This window comes from Sciurus vulgaris (assembly GCF_902686455.1).
Source record: "Sciurus vulgaris genome assembly, chromosome: 12".
NCBI lineage: Eukaryota > Metazoa > Chordata > Mammalia > Rodentia > Sciuridae > Sciurus > Sciurus vulgaris.
The window spans coordinates 90,058,262-90,082,478 of record NC_136473.1 but is presented as its reverse complement, the minus strand read 5'-3'; the positions used below and the strand labels follow the sequence as shown (position 1 = coordinate 90,082,478).

The 24,217-nt window shown below is 36.6% G+C and overlaps 2 protein-coding genes across 7 annotated transcripts in view; one reads left to right on the top strand and one right to left on the bottom strand.

Moving 5' to 3' along the window:
• Positions 1–15,153, bottom strand: part of UCHL5 (ubiquitin C-terminal hydrolase L5) — a 43,877-nt gene extending 28,724 nt beyond the window's left edge. For 2 of the 5 annotated variants that reach the window (XM_079107081.1, XM_079107083.1), the window contains exons 1-3: positions 14,739–14,945; positions 8,879–8,942; positions 7,187–7,292 (exon numbers count right to left, since the gene is read on the bottom strand). In XM_079107081.1, coding sequence (XP_078963207.1) covers positions 7,187–7,292; positions 8,879–8,942; positions 14,739–14,814 — 246 coding nt within the window. In that variant the 5' untranslated portion in view covers positions 14,815–14,945. Of the gene's footprint in view, positions 1–7,186; positions 7,293–8,878; positions 8,943–14,738; positions 14,946–14,966 lie in introns of those variants that run through there. The other 3 variants (XM_079107082.1, XM_079107079.1, XM_079107080.1) reach the window with 3 other exon arrangements.
• An 11-nt stretch (positions 15,154–15,164) lies between these two features.
• The window catches only part of RO60 (Ro60, Y RNA binding protein), a 29,373-nt gene continuing 20,320 nt past the window's right edge, over positions 15,165–24,217 (top strand). Inside the window, exon 1 of one of the 2 annotated variants that reach the window (XM_079107076.1) lies at positions 15,165–15,313. The gene's annotated coding sequence lies outside the window, so the exon portion shown is untranslated. The remainder of the gene's footprint in view (positions 15,314–24,217) is intronic. The other variant, XM_079107075.1, reaches the window with a different exon arrangement.

Sequence of the window (24,217 nt, the reverse complement as noted above, 5' to 3'; positions counted from 1 at the left end):
ACTTATCAGATGGAGTAGTCATTCTATTTCCAAGACTACTCAAGGAGAAACTTGCATAAATAAAATAGGAAATGTACTAAAAAGTTCATAGCCCTACATAATTCACAGTAACACAAATGGAAAACCCAAATGGCAACCAACATCCATAGAAAAGCAAATAAACTTTTTTTTTTGGTGGTACTGGGGATTGAACCCAGAGATGTTCTACCACTGAGCTATGACACCAGCCCTTTTCATTTTTCATTTTGAGACAGGATCCCTCTAAGTTGCTCAGGCTGGCCTCCAACTTTTGATCTTCCTGCCTCAGCCAACTGAACCAATGGGATTACAGGGGTGTACTACTGTGCCCAGCTATGCATGAATCTTAATAACATAATATTAAATGAAAAAAGTAAAATTATACAAAGCATGATACTTTTTATTGAGTTAAAATTTTATATACACCCACCTTTTTAGGATAAAAAATATACCCAGCTGCTTGGGAGGCTGAGGCAGAAGGCTCTCGAGTTCAAAGCCAGCCTTGGCAAAAGTGAGGTGCTAAGCAACCCAGTGAGACCCTGTCTCTAAATAAAACACAAAATAGGGCTGGGGATGTGGCTCAGTGGCCAAGTGCCCCTGAGTTCAATCCTTGGTATCCCCCAGAAGAGAAAAAAGAAAAAAAAAAAAAAAAAAAAATATATATATATATAAAAGAAAAGCAAAGAAATGATAAGCAAAATTCAATGTGACAGTTATACTGGATAGAAGGAAGAATGGTAAAGGTTATGTTGAACAAAGGGTAGGAAAGGAGAAAAAAATAGGTGAAGTTTACAATGGGTTGTAAGGTCTTAGGTACTTACTTAAAATAAGCAACTAAATGACTAAATAAATAAATAGAATTCATGAGCTGACCAATCACGAAGTGTGTACCATCAATCAGGGATTATCATAACTCCGTTCTGCAACTTTAATAAATTTTTAAGGAAAAAAGAAAAACACAGGTATCATCATTGATATGACTTACTCCTTTGTTCTCATCCAATCCATTACACATTAAAGGTGTTACCTATACCTACCTACTAAATATTACTGTATTGATATCTGTTCACATATTTTCACATGGACTTCTGCAAAAGCCTCCTATTAATATCTACTTTTAAATTCCATACCATTTATCTTTTTTTGGTACTGGGGTTTGAACCCATGGGTGCTTTGCCATTGAGCAACATTTCCAGGACTTTTAATTTTTTGAGATAGTCTGACTAAATTGCTTAGGGCCTTGCTAAATTGCTCAGGTTGGCCTTGAACTTGTGATCCTCTTGCCTAATCCTCCCAAATCGCTGGGATTACAGGTGTGTATCACTTCTTAAATACATTCCCAATACTGTGTGATCTATTAAATGAAAATCTGATCATGTCATCCTTTCTAAATATATTCAATAACCTATTACTCATAGAATACAGACAAAAGTCTAATTGGCTTAAAATACCTTCCATGGTCTGACCTGTGTGCACGGACATGCTAATGGTTGCTCTCCCATATCTATTTTCTCCCCACATAAAATTAGACTACCACATTTTACCTAGACCCACGGCCACCTAGAATAAAGACAAATGCCCTAGTCTCCTTTACAGTTTAATTCAAGTTACAGAGTTTTAGTCAAAGAGAAGAAAACTTGTGACATGGGCAAATTCTAGAAAAAGTCCATAAAGGAAACAAAGTGTACAAGTGTCCCCCTTCTTGCTGTCTGGAATATGAAAATGAGAGAAAAGGTGAAGTACTAGCAATCATCTTAGACCTTTAAGTAACCTCTGGAATAGAAGACAGACACAAAGGAACAAAATGAAAGAACCTGCAACCTTGACAGTCTTTGGACATGAAAGGGGGGGAAAACTATTATAAACAATTGTTTCTCTAAACCTAAGTATATCTAATCCTAAGATTCCATCTTTTCAGCTTCATATCTCAGGACATCTCCCCTTTACTCTCTAATCTCCAGCTATACTGACTTCCCTCTAGTATCTTTTACTAGTCTCAGTTCCATGTGCTATAAAACTGTTACTAATCTGGAATGTTCCTCAACCTCTCTCCCCTAGTTAATACCTACTTAACCTTTACATTTCAGCACCTGTCACTTACTCAGAGAAACATTCTTAAGACTTCCCTGACAAAGTCAAACACCATTTTTATGTCTATGAAAGAACTTAATCTCACCTAAAGAGAAGTATGGCCACTTGGTCCTGGAAGCCCTTGAAAAGTCATGCCCAAGAAAATGTCTCTGTTTACCTAGGGGCTTTTGTGCCACACTGATTCTAACAAGCAGACTACGGGTAGAGGTTTTGGGTCAGTATTATCAGTTCAATGGCCTGTGGAGCTAAAGACTGATGAGTTCAGTCACATGGTAAGCAATCACATTACATAACTCAGGCCCAATAAGTGTGACCATCAAGAATCAGTTGAGGTTCCCTGGATAGCAATAATCTGCATACTGTCACAACACTAGAAGATAACTAGAAGCTTCACACACGGAGCTTTTCTGGATTCTTCCCCATGTGTCTCTTCCCTGATTTTATTTTTTTATTTTTGATACTGGGGATTGAACGGAGGGCGGGGGGACTTAACCACTGAGTCACATCCTTAGCCTCTTTTTATTTCCAGACAAGTGTCTCGCTAAGTTGCTTAGGGTCATACTAAGTTGCTGAGGCTGGCCTCGAATTTACAATCCTAGTGCCCAAGCCTCCCAAGTTGCAGGGAATACAGGCATGCGCCACTGTGCCTGGCTTCCCTCATTTTAATCTGTATCTTTTTTCTGTAATAAACCATAACCTTCAACGTAACAACTTCCAGGTAGGTCTGTGAACCTTTCTAGCAGATTACAGAACCTGAGGGCACTCTTGTAAGCCCCTAACGCTGCAACTGCTGTCAAAAGTGAGGGGGACACTAAATTTCAATAGCTAGTGACCAAAGTAAGGATTTTCTAGATTGATCACAAATTTTTTAATATTGTTTTCATTTCACTCCATGTAGCACTTATAACCACTTTAATTCTGCATTTAATTCATTAATACCAATCCCTTTATATACTTTAAACGCCTTTGAGGGCAGGCATCATGACAACTTTTCATTCTCCAAGCACCTAGCACAATATCTGCCATATGTTAAGTGCTAATCATTCTTTCCTAAAAGACAGAACAAAAGAGTCAAACCTAGTACCACTGTAGCATGATCTTAAGCAAGTAAAGCATGCCTAAGCTTTTTCATTAGTGAAATGGTAATAAGAATGCAATGTTTCACAGAGAAGTATTACCAAAATATCATTTCTGGATCCTTACATACAAATTGCAATTACTAAGATATAATTTCTTTTTTGGAGATAAAGAGACAGACTGTTTTTGTTTTTGTTGTTGTTTGTTTTTTGAATTTTTTGCCTTTTTTTTTTTTAAAAGCAGGTAGGCGGTGCGGGGGATTGAACCCAGGGTCTCGCATATGCTAGGCATGCACTTTACCACGGAGCTATAAGCCCAGCCCTTGATATTTCATTAATTAATGATACACACATATATACTTCTAATTACAGTAGATGACTAGCATATGATGGCCAGAGATAACACTGGCCTTTACCTTTACATTTACCTCTCTAAATGATACAATGCCATCTGTAAATATCAACACAATACATTTAATATGTATAATTTTATCACAAATAAAAATGATTTCAATTCATTTTTTTAAATTTCTGAAAATACTCCTAAGAGTCCAAACACTTTGAATAGGAAATCATTACTACAAGTCACTGAAGACTAAAATCAAGAATTAAATATTTATCTAATATACACTACAAGTCTCCTAGCTTAGGTTTTTAAGAGTCACATACTAAGAAAACTGACATTATTGGGGAATTAATGATCTATTAGTCTAACAAAAACTGTCAGCATAATATAATACAAAATTGATATTACTAGGGAATCACCAATTTGAATCTTAATAAACAGCTAAAATAAAATAATACATATGAAATATTAAATTACAGTAAAATAGAAATGGAACACAGAAATAGAAAATTATCAAGTGACCCCAGAAATTATGAATTCATACTCCAGCATCATTTCTTTTTCTTTATAGTCTTTCATACACCTTAAAAATACCTAGCCTTTATAGATCAGACATCCTTCGGGTCTTGCTATTAGTGACTTCCAGAGTTCTTAATAATAGTCTTAGAGATGAACAGTTCAGTCTACATTTATTGGGTATCTATTATGTACCAGGAACTATATTTAAAAATAAAATCCTTAACTCCCAGGTTTACAGTCTGTGTGGAAGAAATACAATTAAATACATAAACACAGAAAAAATATGTAAGACTTTAATAGTGGTTATTTCTGGAACAGGAATTATAAATACATTTTTTTAAACTCATATATGCTAAAATGCTTAAATTGTATAAAATAGGCATATTTTCCACTTATTGATCAAATGATCAAATGAGTCAAACTATTAAAAGTGGCTAGTAGAGACAGGTATAGGACTACAAAGACATTCATTTTCACCAACTTTTATTTCTGAAATTTAAGTACTGCTATCTGGAAAAAAAAAATGACAAGAATACAAACAGTAATGACTGCTAAAAAATATTTTCACATTGTTGGTCAGACTGTACTCAGTACAACAACTATGGAAATCAGTATGCAGGTTCCTCAAAACACCAGGCATGGAACAAACCACTACATGACCCAGCTATACTACAGTATTTATCCTCAAGAACTAAAGTCATCATATTATAACAATACACACATACCAAGAGCACAATTCAGATTAGCCAAAAACTAGCCTAAGTGTCTATCAATAGATAAATAAAGAAAATGTGGTGTGTATATATATACACATTTTTACATGGAGTTCTAGTCAACCATAAGGAAAAATGAATTATGTCATTTTCAAGAAAATGGATGGAACTTGAGATCACTGTGTTAAGCAAAAAAGGTTCAATTCAGAAGGTCGAGGGTCATATATTTTCTCTCATATGTGAGAGAGAGGAAAAAGTAATAGAAAGGTGAGGGAGCAGACTTCATGAAAATGGAAGGGAAATCAGTATAGTAAAGGAACGAGGGAAAGGGAAAGGGAGAAGGGAAGGGAAAGGGGAAATACTGGGAAGGACTTCAGCCAAATTATATTTTTATATTGTGTACACATACAAATTTGTAAAACAATGGGTTTCATTAGGTACAACTACAATGCACCAATTAAAAATATGCAAGAAAAATAAATAAAACCCTTAAAATGGTACTTTTGTAAATCATAATAATAAAACCATATTTTCTTTAAAATAAGAGAAAGTTCTGATTTCTCTAAAAATACTCAATTTAGAGAGTCAAAGGAAAATGGAATGAAGCAAATAAGAGAAAAAGGAAAGCACATTACCAAGTAGAAAAGCAAAGACTTGACTTACAAGTTAGCAATGAGAACAAGCAGTTTTGTTTTTCCACCATTCTTATATTAAGCAATTTTGGGAACCTCATAAATCAGTGCAACTTCAAAACAAATATAATCATATTTAGCTTGAACTTTAAACACTAATCAAATTAATCAAACTAATTAATGCAAGTATTCATTCACTTTTTTCAGCTTTTCCAAATGATGGGCCAGATAATATACAGGCATCTAGTAATGTAAATTAAACTCAAATTTTTCTCATCAATGTATAAACTAAAACAATAATCCTTAAAGTATGGTCCATGGATTTCTAGGACTACCTAAGACCTTTCTTTCTCAATGGGTTTGTACGTTCAATTGTTTCCATCATAATCCTAAGACAGTTTTTATCTTTTTCCCTGCTTTCGCATTTTCACAGATGGCACAAAAGCAATGGTGTGTAAAAGTGCTGGTATTTTAGCACAAATTTAACCAGTTGCATTAAATGTTTCATTGATATATATAGTTTTTAAAAAAATCAAATGATACAAAGATCCAGTTTTATCAAAAAACGCTTTGAAACAAAAGCAGTGAAAGTTCTTAAAGTATTAAATTTTCACCTGAGAGTACAATTTTTTAATATTCTGTGTAATGAAATAGAAAATACAAATAATGAACGGCTACATAACAAGTTATGCTCGTTATCTCAAGAAAAGACACTTGTGTGATAGTTTACCAGTTGAGTTGGTATCTTTTTTTTTGGAACACCATTTTTATTTGACACAATACTTCTATTTACTTACTTTTATGTAGTGCTGAGGATGCAACCCAGTGTCTTGCATATGCTAGGCAATCACTCTTACCACTGAGGTATGACCCCAGCCCAACACCATTTTTATTGGATAGAACGAATGGAAGACAAATATGGTTTTCCGACAAGGTATATGGCAAGTATTTTCTTAAAACTTAGTGAAAACAAGTCAATGACTTTGAAGAAAACACCTGATATTTGTTATTGACAAAATTTGCACTTTCAAGTAAAAATCAGAATTTTGTGAAATTTGGGTCCAACATTATGAGTTCAAAAATTTCCTGATATCTATTGACTTTTCCAAGTATACAGTATAGAGACATCGACAAATATGACTCACTACTATTGTCAAATCATATCAAAAGTTAACAATTAGAAGAGGTATATAAATCAGGAAATTTTCCAAAAGACCAACCCACAATGTTTTCAAATCATGCAGGATCAAAAATTCCATGTGAAGAACAAAATAATCCAAAGGACAAATTTCACACTGCAACTTATTTTGAAGGCTACTATTAACCCAGACATTAAAGAGATTTGGAAATATTTTCAACAATGCACTCTTCTCCCCAACTTTTCTGTTTTGTTAAGCACAGTTATTTTTCATTAGAAATACATTATTTTGGGTGAGGGATATAGCTTAGTGATAGAATGTTTACCTAGCATGTGCAAGGCCCTGTGTTCAATCTCTAGCATCACAAAAAAAAAAAAAAAAAAGTTAATTATATTAGCATTTAATGACTTTATCGCTGTTATTTTAAAATCAGTTGACAAATATTTTTAAATGTTTCCATTTTAACATAACATCTATTATGGGTAAATAATGATAGATAATCCTATTTAAAAAAAACCTCTTTGGGGCAATAATTTTTAGATATGCAAAGGAGCTCTGAGACAAAAAGTCTGATGACTACTACACAAGAAGGAGACAGACAAACCAGACTCCCTTGGTTCTTGAGACCTTTCAGAGTATGAAAGAACCATACCTGCTTCGCAAAAAATATCGTGTCAAGTCTGGAATCCTGAACAACAGAGCCTGCTGGTTCTTCTCCTGGCTGCCACTTGAAAAGAAAAATTAAGCCATGAACTGGCCTACAAATAAAAATATAAATTAGTGACACCAAATGCTGATTATTTTATAACACTGTTAACATGTTAAATTATAATCAGCTATTTAACAAATACAAAGCAAATTAAGTAAACTAAGTAAATAAGAGAAATTTTTAAGATTGCTACTGCCACTCATAGCTTTTAATGTTGCCTCAGAGGCTAATAACACTAAAAATTACATCGGATAACAAAGAATCAAAATAAAAGATTGTCTCAAAATCTATGGACTTTTGATTAATACCTTACATTAACTTATTTAAAAATAGAAAATTAAGAACACAGAAAAACTAAAAGCTATTAAACTTGACTAAATTGCAAGATACATGAATAAAGTTGCTATAGGATGATTACAGATAAACAGCTGATAGCACACATATTATTAAATATAAGAAGCCAACCATATAATTATTAGATTTATGTAAAATCCTACTACAGTATGAATGGCTGCCATCATCTCATACATAATGAAGTCATCCTCATTCCTAACAGGATCACTGATGAGCATGACACATTAAGTCACCACTTTGATTTTCTCCAGTTTTTCACAGAGGCATCCTCCTCATCAAAAATCTTTCCTCATTTTAAAGAGAGTTAAAATGATGCACCTTTAGTTAACCTTCCCTGATCTCAGCCACAACTGATCTCTAATTTTATCTAAAATGACTGCTATTTTCGTGGGGAAGAGTAAGGCAGGAGAAGAAAACCGTTTCCTCCTTACTATTAAAAACAGTAGTCACATCCCTAGGTCCCCACTTTCCCTTTTAAAAGCCTATTCCTTGTCCCCATTCCAAGACTCTTAAGAACTCTCTTAACAAGGAAGACTCCTCTAGTGTTCCACTTGCAGCTATAGGGTCAATGATTGAGGGTACCAAGGTCAAGGGCAAGGAAATGTACATTATCCGTTAAATATGCTTTTGTATAATGACCTATTAGTCATGCTTTTATGATAAAACATCCCATGTTATAATACTATGCTCTGTAAGTGAATTTTGTGAAAAACCTACCAATCAGTATTTTGTGGATACAGAATTACAGTCTTGGGACTGAATCCCTTAAAGTTATTAAGTATGAGCCTCAAGTTCTTGGTTATAAAACCAGAATAATACCTAATTCACAGGATTGAAAAAAAAAACTTAAAGGAGATAATGTATTCACCCTAAGGTAATTCAAATAAAATAAATGGACAAATCTGAGTAACCTCAAAAAGTTTGCTTAACTATAGATATATTACCTTTTTTCTTTTGTTTTGTTTTGGTTTTGGTACTACGGATTGAACCCAGCGGTACTATACCAGTGAACAGAGTGCCCAGCCTTTTTTATTTTGAGACAGGGTCCTGCTATTTTGTTTTGTTTGCTTATTTGTTATGGTAATAGGGATTGAATCCAGGAGCACTCTGGATGGAGAGACATCCCCAGATCCTTTTATTTTATTTTGAGACAGGGTCTCACAAAGTTCTCCAGGTAGGCCTCAAACTTGCAACCCTACTGCTTCAGCTTCCTAGCTGCTGGTTTCACAGGTAAAGTACCACCATGCCTGGCTCTTTTCACACAACTAAAATTTTACTTACTTTAATTTCTCAAAATTCTCAGGCTCTAAACTCCATATTTCTTCTACTTGGGCTCCACGGCAACCTGAAATAAGAAATTATTTTGTTTAGAAAACAAAATAACTCATTTTTCCTTCATCATTAAATGTCAAAAGAAAGGTACATTTGGGTTCAATAGGACATGGACAAATTAAAATGGTAAAAGTGATGTATTAATTAAAATGATAAAATTAAAATATTATGATTTTTTTGAAGTTTTAAGAGCTCAATTTTCGTTAAATCAGCACCTATAACTAACTGTTCCTTCTACCTCTCTATCTTTGGCTCTTCTACCCTATTTTTAGATCTCCCCTCCCCCCCCCTTTTTTTTTTTCCATACTGTATACTTTTTTCTTCTGGGAAAGTAAATAGCTACCATTTAAGTGACTTTCGAACCACACCCTTAGTTCTGATCTTTTTCCAAAGTTCCAATTATATACTTTCAACTACTTCAAAGTCACTCCCACCCCCTGCTCAAACATGCATTTCTTCTAGGACAGTGATTTTCAAACAGGGTGATTTTGATCCCCAGGGAACATCTAGCAATGCCTTGAGATTTTTTATTGTCACTATTGTCATGGGGCAGGAAATGGGGGGTTGCTACTGAAAGCTAGTGGGTAATGATTAATCAGAAAATCAATAGTAAAAAGAAAGACCAAACATTAAAACATTGTATATTATCATACCACAACAAAAACAAAAAAATCCACTGAATCAAAATATTCCAAAATATTCTGCACAGGTAGAATTTCAAGTTCTGACAATGCTTAAATAATCTTATGTTAAACACAAATAAGTGTTTATGTAAGGAAAACATAGTACCCAAATGTTAGCATCTACCTCCTTATATAGAGTCAATATCTAAAACAGCATGGAAAGAGAAATAAGCAATAATTTCAGAGACCTAAGTCCTAATCCCAGCACTGCCTTAAAGTTCTTAACCTTGAGCAAAACAATAATTTTTCCTCATATATGTACATAAAAAAGGATATTATCTGCATCATCTAACATACAAAATTCTTGTGAGGTATTAAGGTTATCAAACACTAAACTCAAGCAACCTAATGCAAACTCCCTTAATAATATATATTAAATTAAAAAGTTGGGGCAGGCTGGGGATATAGCTCAATTGGTAGAGTGCTTGCTTCGCATGCACAAGGCCCTGGGTTCAATCCCCAGCACCACACACACACACACACACACACACACACACACACACACAAAGGGAGATGAGAGGAAAAAAACTTTAAAAAACTTTGTTTTTTAAAGTTAATGAAACATTGGTATTTACCAAATACCTTTGGTATGCCAAGCACAATACTAAGCCCTGGCAAGGACACGAGTTAATAAACTATTATCAACAATACTTAAAAACCTCACAAATCTAGTAAACAAGGACAATATAGCATGCATAAATTAGATAAGGATACACAGGGCATGGTCTAGAAGTTCAGAGGTAGAAGACAGCATTACTATCTGCACTGATTAAAAAAAAACTTTCAGGGGCTGGGGATATAGCTCAGTTCATAGTGCTTGCCTGTCAAGCACAAGGCCCTGGGTTCAATTCCCAGCACCACAAAACTTTCGTGGTTAACTAAACTGGGTCTTAAATAGGATGATTTCATCTTTTGTCAGTATTCCAAAGTGAAAGGAGGTTATTCAATTGGTACAAGTTTTGAAATATTTATACATTGAATAACACATCTGTATTCTAATACCGGTGGTCTATAAAACAGTTCTATTCTAAAACTAGTTTCAAAAATAGTCTTCTTGGGGCTGGGGTTGTGGCTCAGTGGTAGAGCACTTGCCTAACATGTGTAAGGCAATGGGTTCAATTCTCGGCACCACATATAAATAAATAAAATAAAGGTCCATTGACAACTAAAAAAAAAATATTTAAAAAACAAAGTTTTCTTAAAATTAAATCTGGAGGGCTGGGGTTTATAGCTCAGTAGAGCACTCCCCTACCACTGAAAAGTACCGGGTTCGATCCTCAGCGCCACATAAAATAAATAAATTTTAAAAGTTAAAAATAAACCTGGAGGCTTCCTCCCCAAGAAAAATACTCTGTAAGGGGCAGGAGAAAGAGCAGCAGGAAGCTCTCCCAAACTGTCACCTGAGCCTTAAGTTTAATTAACTGCTAGATATGCTATTTTCCCACAGATAGTTTGGATAATTTTTGATCCCCCTAACCTTACCAACAAGTCTATCAAAAGTAGTAAGGTTGGCCACAGCCTCTACACCCCCAACAAAGAATTCCCCCAGATATTTTCCAGTACCCATTTCTTAGTTATCCCATGGTGCAGATAAATGCCATTTGGCTGACAATATGACCAAATGAGAAAAACTAGATTAGCAGTCCTCAAGCAACCTCTCCAAAAACAAGTACTAGACAATAATTTGAACTGAATTGGGAGCCCTAAATTGCAGATACTCAACTGAACTGGTCCCATTTTGGGGGCCTCAAAAATTATAATCAACGCTTGTGAAACTTCAAGACTATACACCTACTTCTTATGTGAAATCCAGATCTTAATTTGCTCTTTCCTCAAAACAAAATGAAATATACCTTAGGAAATTCAGGAGGCTGAGGCAGGAGGAATAAAGCCAGCCTCACAACTTAAACTCTGTCTCAAAATAAAATAAATAAAAAGGACTGGAGATATAGATCAGTGCTAAAGTGTCCCTGTGTTCAATCCCCCGTACCAAAAAAAAAACAAAGTGGTTATAATAAGACTTTCCTGTTAATGGTCAGCTGTTATAGACGATGGAATTGCTCTGTCATGCCAAACTGAGGTATAAAAAAAAAAAAAAATCACTAACCCTTATATCATTAACCCTGCTTATAGCTGGGTTAATATTCTGAGCCAAATGGTAAGGCCAATACAAAATTTGTCTCTTGTACATACTATAAGATATTAATAGAACGACCATGTTGGTCAGGAAAGACCGAGTATCTGAGGGAATGGTGTATTGGGGTAGAAAGTAATGGTGAATTTTGTTGAGAAACAATTCTCAATGGTTTCTCCTGTTTTGTTTGAAATCTTTACATTTGATGATTATGGTTTAGTTTCCTTTTCTTATAGTTTGGTTTTGGCAGGGTAACATCTCATAGAATGAGTTTGGGAAGTATTCCCTCCTCTCCTTTTTTTTTTTTTTGGCAGGGGACAGGGGGTACCAGGGATTGAACTCAGGGGCACTCGCCCACTGAGCCACATCCCAGTCCTATTTTGTATTTTATTTAGAGACAGGGTTCCACTGAGCTTAGTGCCTTGCTTTTTGAACTCACAATCCTCCTGCCTCAAAGCCGCTAGCGTTACAGGCATGGGCCACCACACCTGGCTCCATTTCTTTTTTTTCTTTTTTAAAGAATTTGTATAGAGCTGGTACTCCTTATTTCTTAGTTAAAAAAATGTTTTACTAAGATATTACATGTTACTAAAATTTATATTTATGTATTCACTGCTTCCACAAATAATTTCCTCTCCAATGATGCAACTTTCAAAATGAATCTACAATAGCGTTCACAATACGATCAGATGTTTCACTTTCAAAATAATTAAATTCCAGAAGTTCTGAGGGGTATTTTTTTTGGTACTGGAAATTGGATACAGGGGTGCTTTACCACTGAGCTACATCCCCAGTTCTTTTAAATTTTTATTTTGAGAAAGTGTCTCACTAAGTTGCTTAGTGCCTTCCTAAATTGCTAAGGCTGGCCTCGAACTTGAGATCTTCCTGCCTCAGCCTCTAAAGTTACAGGATTACAGGAATGCACCACTATGCTCTACCCAAGTTTTTTTTTTTAAATTGATGAACTGAATGGGAAAAAACAAATGGAAATGATTGGAATAAATGGATTTTTTTCTTTGAAGTAACTGATTTTTTTTGCAAAGTTCTTTTGCTAATGGAGCCAATCCATTAACAGTCATTTATTTTTTCATGTGTACAGATAAAAAGTACATTTATATATCACTCTCTGATGCATGACTTTATTTAAATCATTCTCAAATGCCAAGCTTTTGCACATATGAAATTGAAAGAATAGCTGATGATGGACTGAAATAATTTTAAAATAAAATTACCTAGTACCATATTTCTGAAAGTCAAATTTAACATGTCACAACAGTTAAGCTTTCAAAGATAAACGTTATGGTTACACCTGCAGACATCTCAAACTCAGTGTATGTCCAAAATTGATCCCATTTTCTTGTCCTTCATGCCTGCTTTTTTGTAATTGTGTCCACCAGCCACCAAAGTCGAATTATTTTTTTTTACTTTTCATGTAGGAGAAATATACTACCACTCAACCTGTGCTGTAAGGTTGGCAGCCCTGAGAACTCCTTTTTTCAATGTAGCATGTAATGGATGTACTCCTGCTCCAAAAAGAATGAGGAGAAGGCATTTCCACATGCAACTAATGATTTAAACACAGCAGAACTACTGAATCTATGTTCTCCTAGCTCACTACTTTTTCACCTCAAGTCAGTGGTCAAGCCACTCACCTCAAACTGACCATTTTAAGAGACTTCTAACTTCTCTTATTCATTCTAACTCACTCTGCACACCACAAGCATAGTAAACCTTAATTATAAAAATAATTTCATTTCCATATATTTGAATTTCATTCAAATATCTTTGACAATAAGTCCCCAGTGACGATAGGGCAACCAAATTGTACCACATGGCACACAATCTGGCGTCAGTTTACCTCGTCAGTTTCAGATTCAAATATTCTCCCTGACCATTATATCACCTTTTAGTCAGCTTTGCTAGCTATTCCCTAATCTATTTACTAAAAACACCACCACAGTTTATGTTTCTCCCTCTGTCTGTGCTCTTCCATGACCTGTGTTCTTATTTAGTGAACTCTTGGCATAGCAATTAAGACACCATATTAGTTTGTCAGTTCTTCAGAACAGCAGTCAGATTATTCACATTAACAACTCCTGACACTTACCAGTGTGCCTGGGATATAATAGTTGAACATGTGCTACGAAAATATTCCAAATGTTCAGCTGTGTACATTATCTACATTAAGATTTAATTTATATCCTGAATACAAATTTTAACATAATGATTGTAAATAATACTTGAGGAAATGTGACAAAAATGAACTTTCTGCCCAAAGAGGGTGGGAACAATTGAGAGGAAAGGAGAAAAAGTCCTTTTTTAGTATGTGCTGACTAGTATGGAAGAAAATGAACAGAGCTAAAGGGAAATTATGAGGAAAGCATGTGGCCTCTAATCTAGAGTACTACATCAAGAAAACTCACTTCACCGGAAGCCAAAACTGCGCAGGGAGCAGACGAACCAGAGAAGCAGTCTGGCAGGCCCACACAGTCAGCCTGTGTGGATCTGAAAGAGCTAAAGTGTTCAGCTTTGAGCAACGAGAACCTCGAGTTCCTGAGCGGCTAGGGCCTCAGACACCACCCTGGAAAAGACACACCCTCGGCTGGCTTCTCCGATAGGACTGATGGCCTAAGTGATGCACCTGACCACCCAGGCACAGACAGGGAGGCTCCGCAGAGAATACCGTGGAAAGGGAAGGACAAGTGCATGAAGAACTGGGGCGGGAAGGCCCGATCGATTCCTGAGAAATACAGCAGTGCACATTATAGACCATTACCCTCGTGGTGTGGCTCTCAAAATGACTCTGGAAACGCGACAGCCCCAGACGGACGAAGCGGTATTAGCCCCAAATTCCCCCTCCCAGAGTCAAGGTTCCTGAAGTCACTTCTCTTCATTCAGAAGTGGGGCGGCGGTGGCCGCAAGTGGCCACTCCATGCCCAGCTTGGGCCTCCTCCCGTGACCCCCGGCCCAGGACGGTCCCATTGGTTCTCACCGAATCCTTTAATGAGCTCGGTGAAGACCCCGGGGTCGCTTTCCATGAGACACCATTCCCCGGCATTGCCCGTCATGGCCCCGGCCACACACCGCCCCGCTCCACCTCACGTTCTCGGGAGCCCCCCGCACCAGCTGCCGCCGGCCACAGATCTCAGCAAACCCGCCGCCGAGCTCGTCAACCCCACGTCACCCCGCCTACTTCCCGACAGCCTCCGGGTGCCGTCACCTGCAGCGCGACCGAGCACAGGAAGACGCTCTAGCCACCCAGGAGACATTGAAACCCTGGGCCTCGCGGGATCCGTAGCGCATTCGAAAGGGGCGGGGACTTGAGGAGAAAGGGCGGAGATTCAGAACGCCGGAGGAGGTAACATCCGGGATCCTCGAGGTCTGGAGCGAGGGCGGCGCAGAAGAGGGGGCGGGGCTGGCTCCCGCGAACCGAACGTAGAAGCCCCGGCCGCAGTGGACGTGAAGCAGTCGGTGCCCGTCTTTCTGCGGCTTTTGGTTTTTCCCCAGTGCTGCGTAGGGCTTCTTCTGGCTGCGCTGTGGGTCCGGAGGGTCGGCAGCCAGGCACAGGTGAGGAAATTGCGGGAGGCGGCTGGCAGCTGAAGGCCCTTTGTGCGGTCTGAGAGACCCCCGCACGCACAGGGTTTGACCGGTCCTGCGTCCCAGCTGCAGAGGCCGGGACAGACTCTTCGCCAGCCTTCGTTCTTTCCTTCCCTGCTTCCGCGCCCTGCACACTGTGGGTAGCGAACCGGCATCGCCGTGGAGACGTTCTCGTGGGGCTCGGCCTGGACGCTCCGAAGGGCGGGTCCTTTCCGAATCCGGGACCGCTCGTGGCTCTGCTTGCACAGCTCCCATAGGCAGGCGCCTGGAGGTCCGGCTTCAGTCCTTTCTCCTCCTCCCGCCGCTTCTCCGCGCAAAGGCGTTGTCTTGGATTCTGGGTTTTGGAAGAAGGTGCTTTGTGGGAAGACAGAAGACGAATTTATCTTAGAAACACTGAATTTGGGAGGAAGGGGTCCCCCACTGAATTAAGACCAAACTTTCTCATGCCGAAAGGCTGAAACCCTAACCCTGCCGGCGACAAAGAAGCTGAGAGCAAAAATTGTCCCGTACTCAAGCCTAACACGGGCTAACTAAATCTGCATATGTATGTTTCCTGCCTTTTGTCTCATTTCTCTTTCTCTTCCCCCTGCCTCCCTCCAAAAGTTTGCTCACTTTCAGGCACCGGGAAGATGGAACTTTTTTGTTTTTAATTTTAATTTTTTTAAGTTGTGGGCTAATGCAATACCTTTTTTAAAAAAAAAATTGTTTTTATGCGGTGCCAAGGATCGAACCCCACTGGGGTTCTCACACATGCTGGGGAAGCGCTCTACCACTGAGCTACAACCTCAGCCCAAGATGGAACTTTTAAAACAATTTTCTTCTGTCTTCCTTCAAAACTGGCTTTAAATAAAACCTATAACCTACCAATTTGACTTTGAATATTTCCGGTATTGGAACCTCTGGCTAACAACGGGGGAGAGGAAAAACATCTCTTGTAAAAGTCCATGGGAATGATAGACTGATGCAAGGGGATGCGATGCCTTAAAGGAAAATGTTTTTAAACATGTAGCATATTAACCTAAAAAAAATTTGGGATGATTCTAAAACTATATAAAGAATGAAACCAAAAATGGCTACTTTAACTAAATAGCCCTTATTCGTCAGGCTCTTACAGACTACTTTAGTATTAAAGTCTTGAATATATGTGTGCATCATTCCTTAAAAGCAAGTTCTAAGACAAAATTTGGGCTTGGGGTAAGAGAGGTGTGCTTTAGTGAGTAGAACTCTTGACTCCTTCCTTCTCAAACAAGTAACCTGTATCCTGAAATTAGGGAGCATTGTGCTACAGATTTTGTGTGAAGCTGCAAAATACGTGGTAAATTTTGCAAAAAGAAAGAACAGCTTTTGTATTAAAACAAGTGTGAGTATATTGTGGAGCAAAAGCCAAAATCTGTATGATGTATTATTGATAAATACTTTTTTGAAGCTGTAATTTTCTCCCTAGAAAACACCCACAAGTTGGTGTTTTCAAAATCTGCACTTGAGATATTTATTTTGAAAATTTTGAGTCTCAGAAGTCTAGCTTTATTTCCATATGAACCATACCTATAATGATTGGCATTAGATCCCAAAGCTGTTCATGGTATTTTTAAATCTGTAATATTACTATGAACTTGAAGATATTTTCTGTACTAAATAAATATATTAAAATGTATTTTATATCTAATTTAAGATGATACTTATTGTATTAAGACCAAAACAAAAATTTAACCTTTGAGACAATCTAGAATCAGAAAGGAAGTGAAAATTTCTTTAATTATGTTGACATTTAATACTGAGAGTTCACATAAAAAGCCAGTTTCTAGATCTGGAGAAAAATGAGATCTGGCAACACCAGACCCACTCCACCGGTCTTCTCCATTTAGACTACAATAGTGCCACATTTTGCTGCAGTTCGTTACACGAGTGTATCACACTTGATTTGATACACTTATTTCCATTATCTCTGTATGGTACAACCATTTGAATTTGTGGCCCCAGTTTTCATAGTATATATATATATTTTTTTCAATGATTACACTTCATTTCTTCTCTTTTATTTGTTCTAATTGGTTATATATGACAGTAGAATGCATTTTGACACATCGTACACAAATGGCGCATAACTTCTCATTCCTCTGCCTGTAGTGGTGTTGAGTCACACCAGTAGTATAGTCATGCGTGCAGGTAATAATGTCTGTCTCATTCTACCCTCCTTCCCATCCCCACTACCCCAACCTCCCCCTGCACAATCCAAAGTTCATTCTTCCCACTTATCAAAGAAAACATTGAACCTTTGGGTTTTGGGGATTGGCTTATTTCACTTAGCCATGATAGTCTATAGTTCCATTTACCTGCAAATGCCATAATTTCATTCTTCTTTAAGGCTGAATAATATTCCATTGTGTATATATACCACATTTTCTTTATCCATTCATCTGTTGAAGGGCATCTAGGTTGGTTCCACAATCTAGCTATTGTGAATTGAGCTACTGTGAACATTGATGTGGCGTCCACTGTAGTATGCTGTTTATAAGTCCTTTGGGTATAAACTGAGGAGTAGGATAGCTGGGTCAAATGGTGATTCCATTCTAAGTTTTCTGAGGAATATCCATACTACTTTCCAGAGTGGTTGCACCAATCTGCAGTCCCACCAGCAACGTATGAGTGTACATTTTCCCCCACATCCTCACCAACACTTGTTATTGCTTGTATTCTTGATAATTGCCATTCTGTCTGGAGTGAGATGATATCTTAAGAGTAGTTTTGATTTGCATTTCTCTAATTACAAGAGATGATGAACATTTTTCACGTGTTTGTTGATGGATTGTATATCTTCTGTGAAGTGTCTGTTCAGTTCCTTAGCCCGTTTATTGATTGGGTTATTTGTTTTTTGGTATTAAGTTTTTTGAGTTCTTTATGTATCCTGGAGATTAATGCTCCATCTTTGAGGTGCTTGTGGTAAATATTCTCTCCCAATCCTTAGGCTCTCTTTTCACGCTATTGTTTCCTTTGCTGAGAAGCAGCTTTTTAGTTTGAATCCATCCCATTTACTGATTCTTAATTTTATTTCTTGCACTTAAGGAGTCTTGTTAAGGAAGTCAAGTCCTAAGCTGATATGATGAAGATTTGGGCCTGCTTTTTCTTCTATTAAGACTAGTACCTAAGTCTTAGATCCACTTTGAAGTTGATGTTTGTGCAGGATGAGAGAGAGAGAGAGAGAGAGAGAGAGAGGTTTAATTTCATTTTGTTACTTAGGATTTCCAGTTTTCTCAGCACCATTTGTTGAAAAGGCTGTCTTTTCTCCATTATATGGTTTTGGCACTTGTGTCTAGTGTGAGATAACCGTATTTATGTAGGTTTTTCTCTGTGTCTTCTATTTTGTTCATTGGTCTACATGTCTGTTTTGATGCATATACCATGCTGGTTTTGTTACTATTGCTCTGTTACAGTTTAAGGTCTGGTATTGTGATGCTTCCTGCTTCACTCTTCTTGCTAAGGATTGCTTTGGCTATTCAGGGTCTCTTATTTTTCCAAATAAATGTCATGATTGCTTTTTCTAGTTCCATGAAGAATGTCGTTGGGATTTTAATAAGAATTGTATCTAATCTGTGGAACACTTTTGGAAGTGTGGCCATTTTGACAATATTAATTCTGCCTGTGCAAGGGCATGGGAGATCTCCATTTTCTAAGGTCTTCTTCAGTTTCCTTCTTTAGTGTTCTGTACTTTTCATTATAGAGGTCTGTCACCTCTTTTGTTAGATTGATTCCCAAATGGTTTTTTTGTTTGGCTTGGTTTGGTTTGGTTTGGCTTTTTTTTTTTTTTTTTTTTTTTTTGAGGCTGTTGTGAATGGGGTGGTTTTCGTAATTTCTCTTGCATTGGATTCATGGCCTCTGTATAGGGATGCATTTGATTTATGGGTATTGATTTTATATCCTGCTACTTTGCTTAATTCATATTATGAGTTCTAGTAGTTTTCTGGTGGAGTTTTTTGGATCTTCTAAATATAGAATCATGTCCTGAACAAATTGTAATACCTTGAGTTCTTTCCTATTCATATCCCTTGAATTTCTTTTGTCTGTTTGATTGTTCTGGCTAGAGTTTCAAGGACAATGTTGAATAGAAGTGGTGAAAGAGAGCATCCCTATCTTGTTCCAGTTTTTAGAATGATGTTGACCTTGGACTTAGCATAGATAACTTTCACAGTGTTAAGGTATGCTTCTACTGTCCCTAGTTTTCCTAGTGTTTTGAACATGAAGAGGTACCGTATTTTATCAAATGCTTTTTTCTGTGTCTATTGAGATATGATTCTTGTCTTTAAGTCTAGTGATGTGATGCATTATGTTTATTGGTTTCTGTATGTTGAACCACCCTTATATCCCTGAAATGAACCCCACTTGATCATGGCGCACTATCTTTTTAATATGTTTTTGTATGTGATTTATCAGCCAGAATGTTGTTGAGAATTTTTACATCTGTGTCTATCAGGGATATTGGTCTGAAGTTTTCTTTCCTTGATGTGTCTTTTTCTGGTTTTGGTATCAGGGTGTTTGAGAAATTTCCCTCCTTTTCTGTTTCATGGAATAATTGAGGAGTATTGGTATTAATTTTTTTTTTGAAGGTCTTATAGAATCCATCTGGTCCTGGGCTTTTCATGGTTGATAGACTTTTTAATAGTGTTATAATTCAGTGTTATGATTCAGTTTGTGTAGATCATATGTCTCTAGAAATTTGAGATTTTCTATTTTATTGGAGTATAAATTTTCAAAATAGTTTCTAGTTATCTTCTGTATTTTAGTAGTGTCCATTGTGATATTTCCTTTTTCATCATGAATTTTAGTAATTTGAGTTTTTTCTCCATTAGTGTACTAAGAGTTTACCAATTTTATTTATTTTTTTCAAAGAACCAACTTTTTGTTTTGTTAATTTTTTGAATTTTTTTTTCAATTTCATTGATTTCAGCTCTGATTTTAATAATTTCCTGTCTTCTGTTTTTGGTATCGATGTGTTCTTTTTCTAGGGCTTTGAAATGTAATGTTTGGTTGGTCATTTGTTGACTTTTTAATTCTTTTAATGTATGTTCTCAATGCAGTGAACTTTGCTCTCAGCACTGCCTTCATAGTGTCCCAGAGATTTTGATATGTTGTATTGGTGTTCTCATTTACCTCTAAGTATTTTTTTTTCCTCCCTAATTTCTTCTGCTCTTCATCATTCAGTAGCTTGCTATTAGTCTCCAGGTGTTGGAGTAGCTTCTATTTTTCATTTTACCATTGATTTCTAGTTTCATTCTGTTATGATCTGTTAGAATGCAGGGTAGTATTTCTATTGTTTGAATTTGCAGAAAGTTGCATTGTTTCATAACATATGTCTATTTTAGAGAAGGATCCATGTGCTGCTGAGAAGAAAAGTGTTTTCCCTCAATGATGGATGAAATACTCTATAAATCTTTATTAAGTTTAAATCATTGATTGTATTATTTAGTTCTGTACTTTCTTTGTTTAATTTTTGTTTGGAAGGTCTATCCAGTGATGAGAGAAGTGTGTTAAAGTCACCCAGTATTACTGTGTTATGGTCTATTTGATTCTTGAAATTGAGAAGGGTTTTGTTTGTACATAGATGCTACATTGTTTGAGGCATATAGTTTTACTATTGTTATGTCTTGTTGATGTATGATTCCTTAAGCAGTATGAAATGTCCTTCTTTATCCCTTCTAACTCTGAAGTCCCTTTGTCTGGTAGGAAGATGGAAACCCCCTGCTTGTTTACACAGTAAACAACCTTTTTCCCAACCTTTCACCTTCAGTCTGTGGATATCTTTTCCTAGGAGGTGAGTCTCTTGAAGACATCATATTTTGGGGTCTTCTTTTTTTTTCTTTTCTTTTCTTTTTTATAATCCAATCTGCCAATCTGTGTATATTGATTGATGTGAAATATGATTTGCATTTCCAGTCATTTTGGATTATTTTGTGTTTTTAACTTGACTTAGTTTCTCTTTTGATTGACTTTTCCTTTACTGTAGTTTCTCCCTTTGCTGGTTTTCTTCATTTCCTTGTGGAATATTGTGCTAAGAATGTTCTGTAGTGCAGTCTTTCTAGTTTTAACTTCATTTTAAAAGGAATAAACTGATTTGTTGACTTCTCGGTGTGAAAGTTAGCATTTTCAAGTAACAGATTAAGAGACATTTGCACACCTGTAATCCCAGTGGCTCATGAGGCTGGAGGATCTGGAGAATCAGGAGTTGAAAGCCACCCTCAGCAATTTAGCAAGGCACTCAGTAACTCAGGGAGACCTTGTCTCTAAATAAAATACAAAAAAGGACTGGGGATGTGGCTCAGGGATTAAGCACCCCAGGATTTACTCCCCAGTACCAGAGAGAGAGAGAGAGATTGAAAAGAAATTTTACTATAAATTCAAGAAAAAATTATAATCCTTAGTTACTGTTAAAAGACACTATGTTTGTTTTATTTCTAAAGAATGAAGCAGAAGGAAGTGCTATTACATAGTGTATTTCACTAGCATTTATTCTGCATTCTTAATTAAATTAACAGAAAAAGCCAGGGTATAAGACGTTCATAGTTGATTTAAAATGTGGTCATGCTTTTAATAGTATTGTGATTTAACTTCTTCCCCAGATTTTAATTTTTCAGAGGTTTAATATAACTTAAGCTGTTTTAGATCCTTCAGAGTGGTTGGTATAAGAGGTTAGAACAGTCCAAAGAATAACTATTTCTGTTGTTAATTTGGATTTAGAACACCTCAGGAGTAAATTAACTCCTGACTAGTCTCTGACCTCACTCCCTGACTTTCATTATAAACCACTGGCAAAGGAGCTTAAGCCTTTGGGAAGGCAATGATGACCATATGAGAAAGAAGAAATTAAATTGTGTGTGTATCTCATATTGCTTTCTAAAGTCAAATATAAAAAGTATAAGACTAATTATCACTTTTGCATAATGGTTTTTCTGCTGCTTTCCACTTTAACAGTTAAATAATTTAAATAACTTTCCCATACACTTCACCTATTAGATATGGAAAATGAAAAATCTCCCAAGATAATATAACCTAAGAAAAGAAAAGCCCGCAAAAGAAGGCCACATGCTGATGGCTTTCATCTTCCAAGACAAAGAGTGGTGTCCAGATGCCAACTGCAGACCAGGAAGAAGTGTTTTATCACCCTAAAGTGACAGTTCCTAGAGGGCATTAATCCCCTCCAGAGATAGGTTCACAGACTCTCAACCCAGAGGGTTGAAATCCTAAACCCTCAACTGACACATTCCCTGACCCCATACATCTGAGTACCCAAGAAAACTAGTATGTTCACTAGACCACCCCTCAAAATAATATCAACCCAGTCCCTTTCTTTGTTCAGTGGCTATTTTCCACCAGGAAAGTGGGTCTACCGATGCCTTTTCATCCCTGCATCCCCTGTTCCTGTGTGAAACTTTAGTCCTGAATAAACAGCTGAGCTGATTGGTGAAGTTTGCGTCCATCCAGGTCTTTTTGTGCTAACATCATGTAGCCAATTTTTTATTTCTATTTTTCTAATAAAAATTTTTAGGATATAATCCCTGTGTCATGGAGTTCATTATTTTAAAGTCTCTAGTGCAGTGGTGGTTTTTAATATGTTCAGAGTTGTACATTCATCACCCACTATCTTATTTCAGAACATTTTCATCACCTCAATAAAAATCCCTCCATTAGTAGTCACTACCCCAGTCTTCCCTACCCTTAGCTTCTGGCAACTTTTAATGTATTTTTTCTTTTTATGAATTTGCTTATTAATCTCATATAAATGGAACATAAAATATGTGGTCTTTTGTGACTGGTTTTATTCATGTGGTGTAATGTTTTTAAGCTTTGTTCATGTTTTAGCATGCATCAGTACATAATCTCTTTTAATTGCAAAATAATAGTCTATTCTGAGGATGATCCACTGTTTTAATCTTTTCTCAGTTGATGGTGATTTGGTTTGTTTCTTTTTTTTTGGCTATTACATGATGTTGATAAGAACATTTGAATATAGGTTTTTTTGTAGGGGCTTTCATTTTCATTTCTCTTGAGTATATAAAATTCCTTGATCATGCAGAAACCATATATAACCTTTTGAGGAAATACCACAACCTTTTGTTTTTAATTTTTCAATTTTTTTTTTTTTTTTTAGTTACCAGACTTTTAAAAAAAGATAAAAATAAAGGCCTGCATTATTTATATTCCCACTAGTGGCATAGGAGGGTTTTGATTTCAATTTCTCTCCATCTTTACCAACATTTAAAATATTGTCCCTTTGAGCATAGCCATCCTAGTGGATGCAAAGTGGTACCTCATTGTGGTTTTGTTTTGCAATGCTCACTATCAGTCCCAGGGCCTCACTAATGCTAGACAAGTGCTTTACATGAGCTATACCCTCAGCCTGTCATTACGGTTTTGACTTACATTTCAGTGATGATTGTTGATCTTCAACATGAACAAAGGTTCATTGGATTTGATTCATTGGTTCATTTCTTTGGGTTTTTTTTTTTTTGTTTTGTTTTTGTTTTTTTTTTGTGGTACTGGGGATCGAACTCAGGGCCTTGTGCTTGCAAGGCAAGCACTCTACCAGCTGAGCTATCTCCCCAGCCAAATTTCTTTGAAGAAATATATATTTGGATTCTTTGTCCATTTGTATACCTTTGGAGAAATAACTGTTCAACTCCTTTGCCTGTACTTGAGTTGAATTACAATTATATTTATATATTCTAGATACAGGTCCTTTATATGTATTAGCAAATACTTTGTCTGTTCCATGAGTTATTGTACTGTTTTCTTTGTGGTGTCCTTTGAAACATGAGTTTTAAATTTTGATAAAGTCCATTTTGGTTTTTTCTTTTGTCACTTGTGCCTTTGGTTCTGTACTCT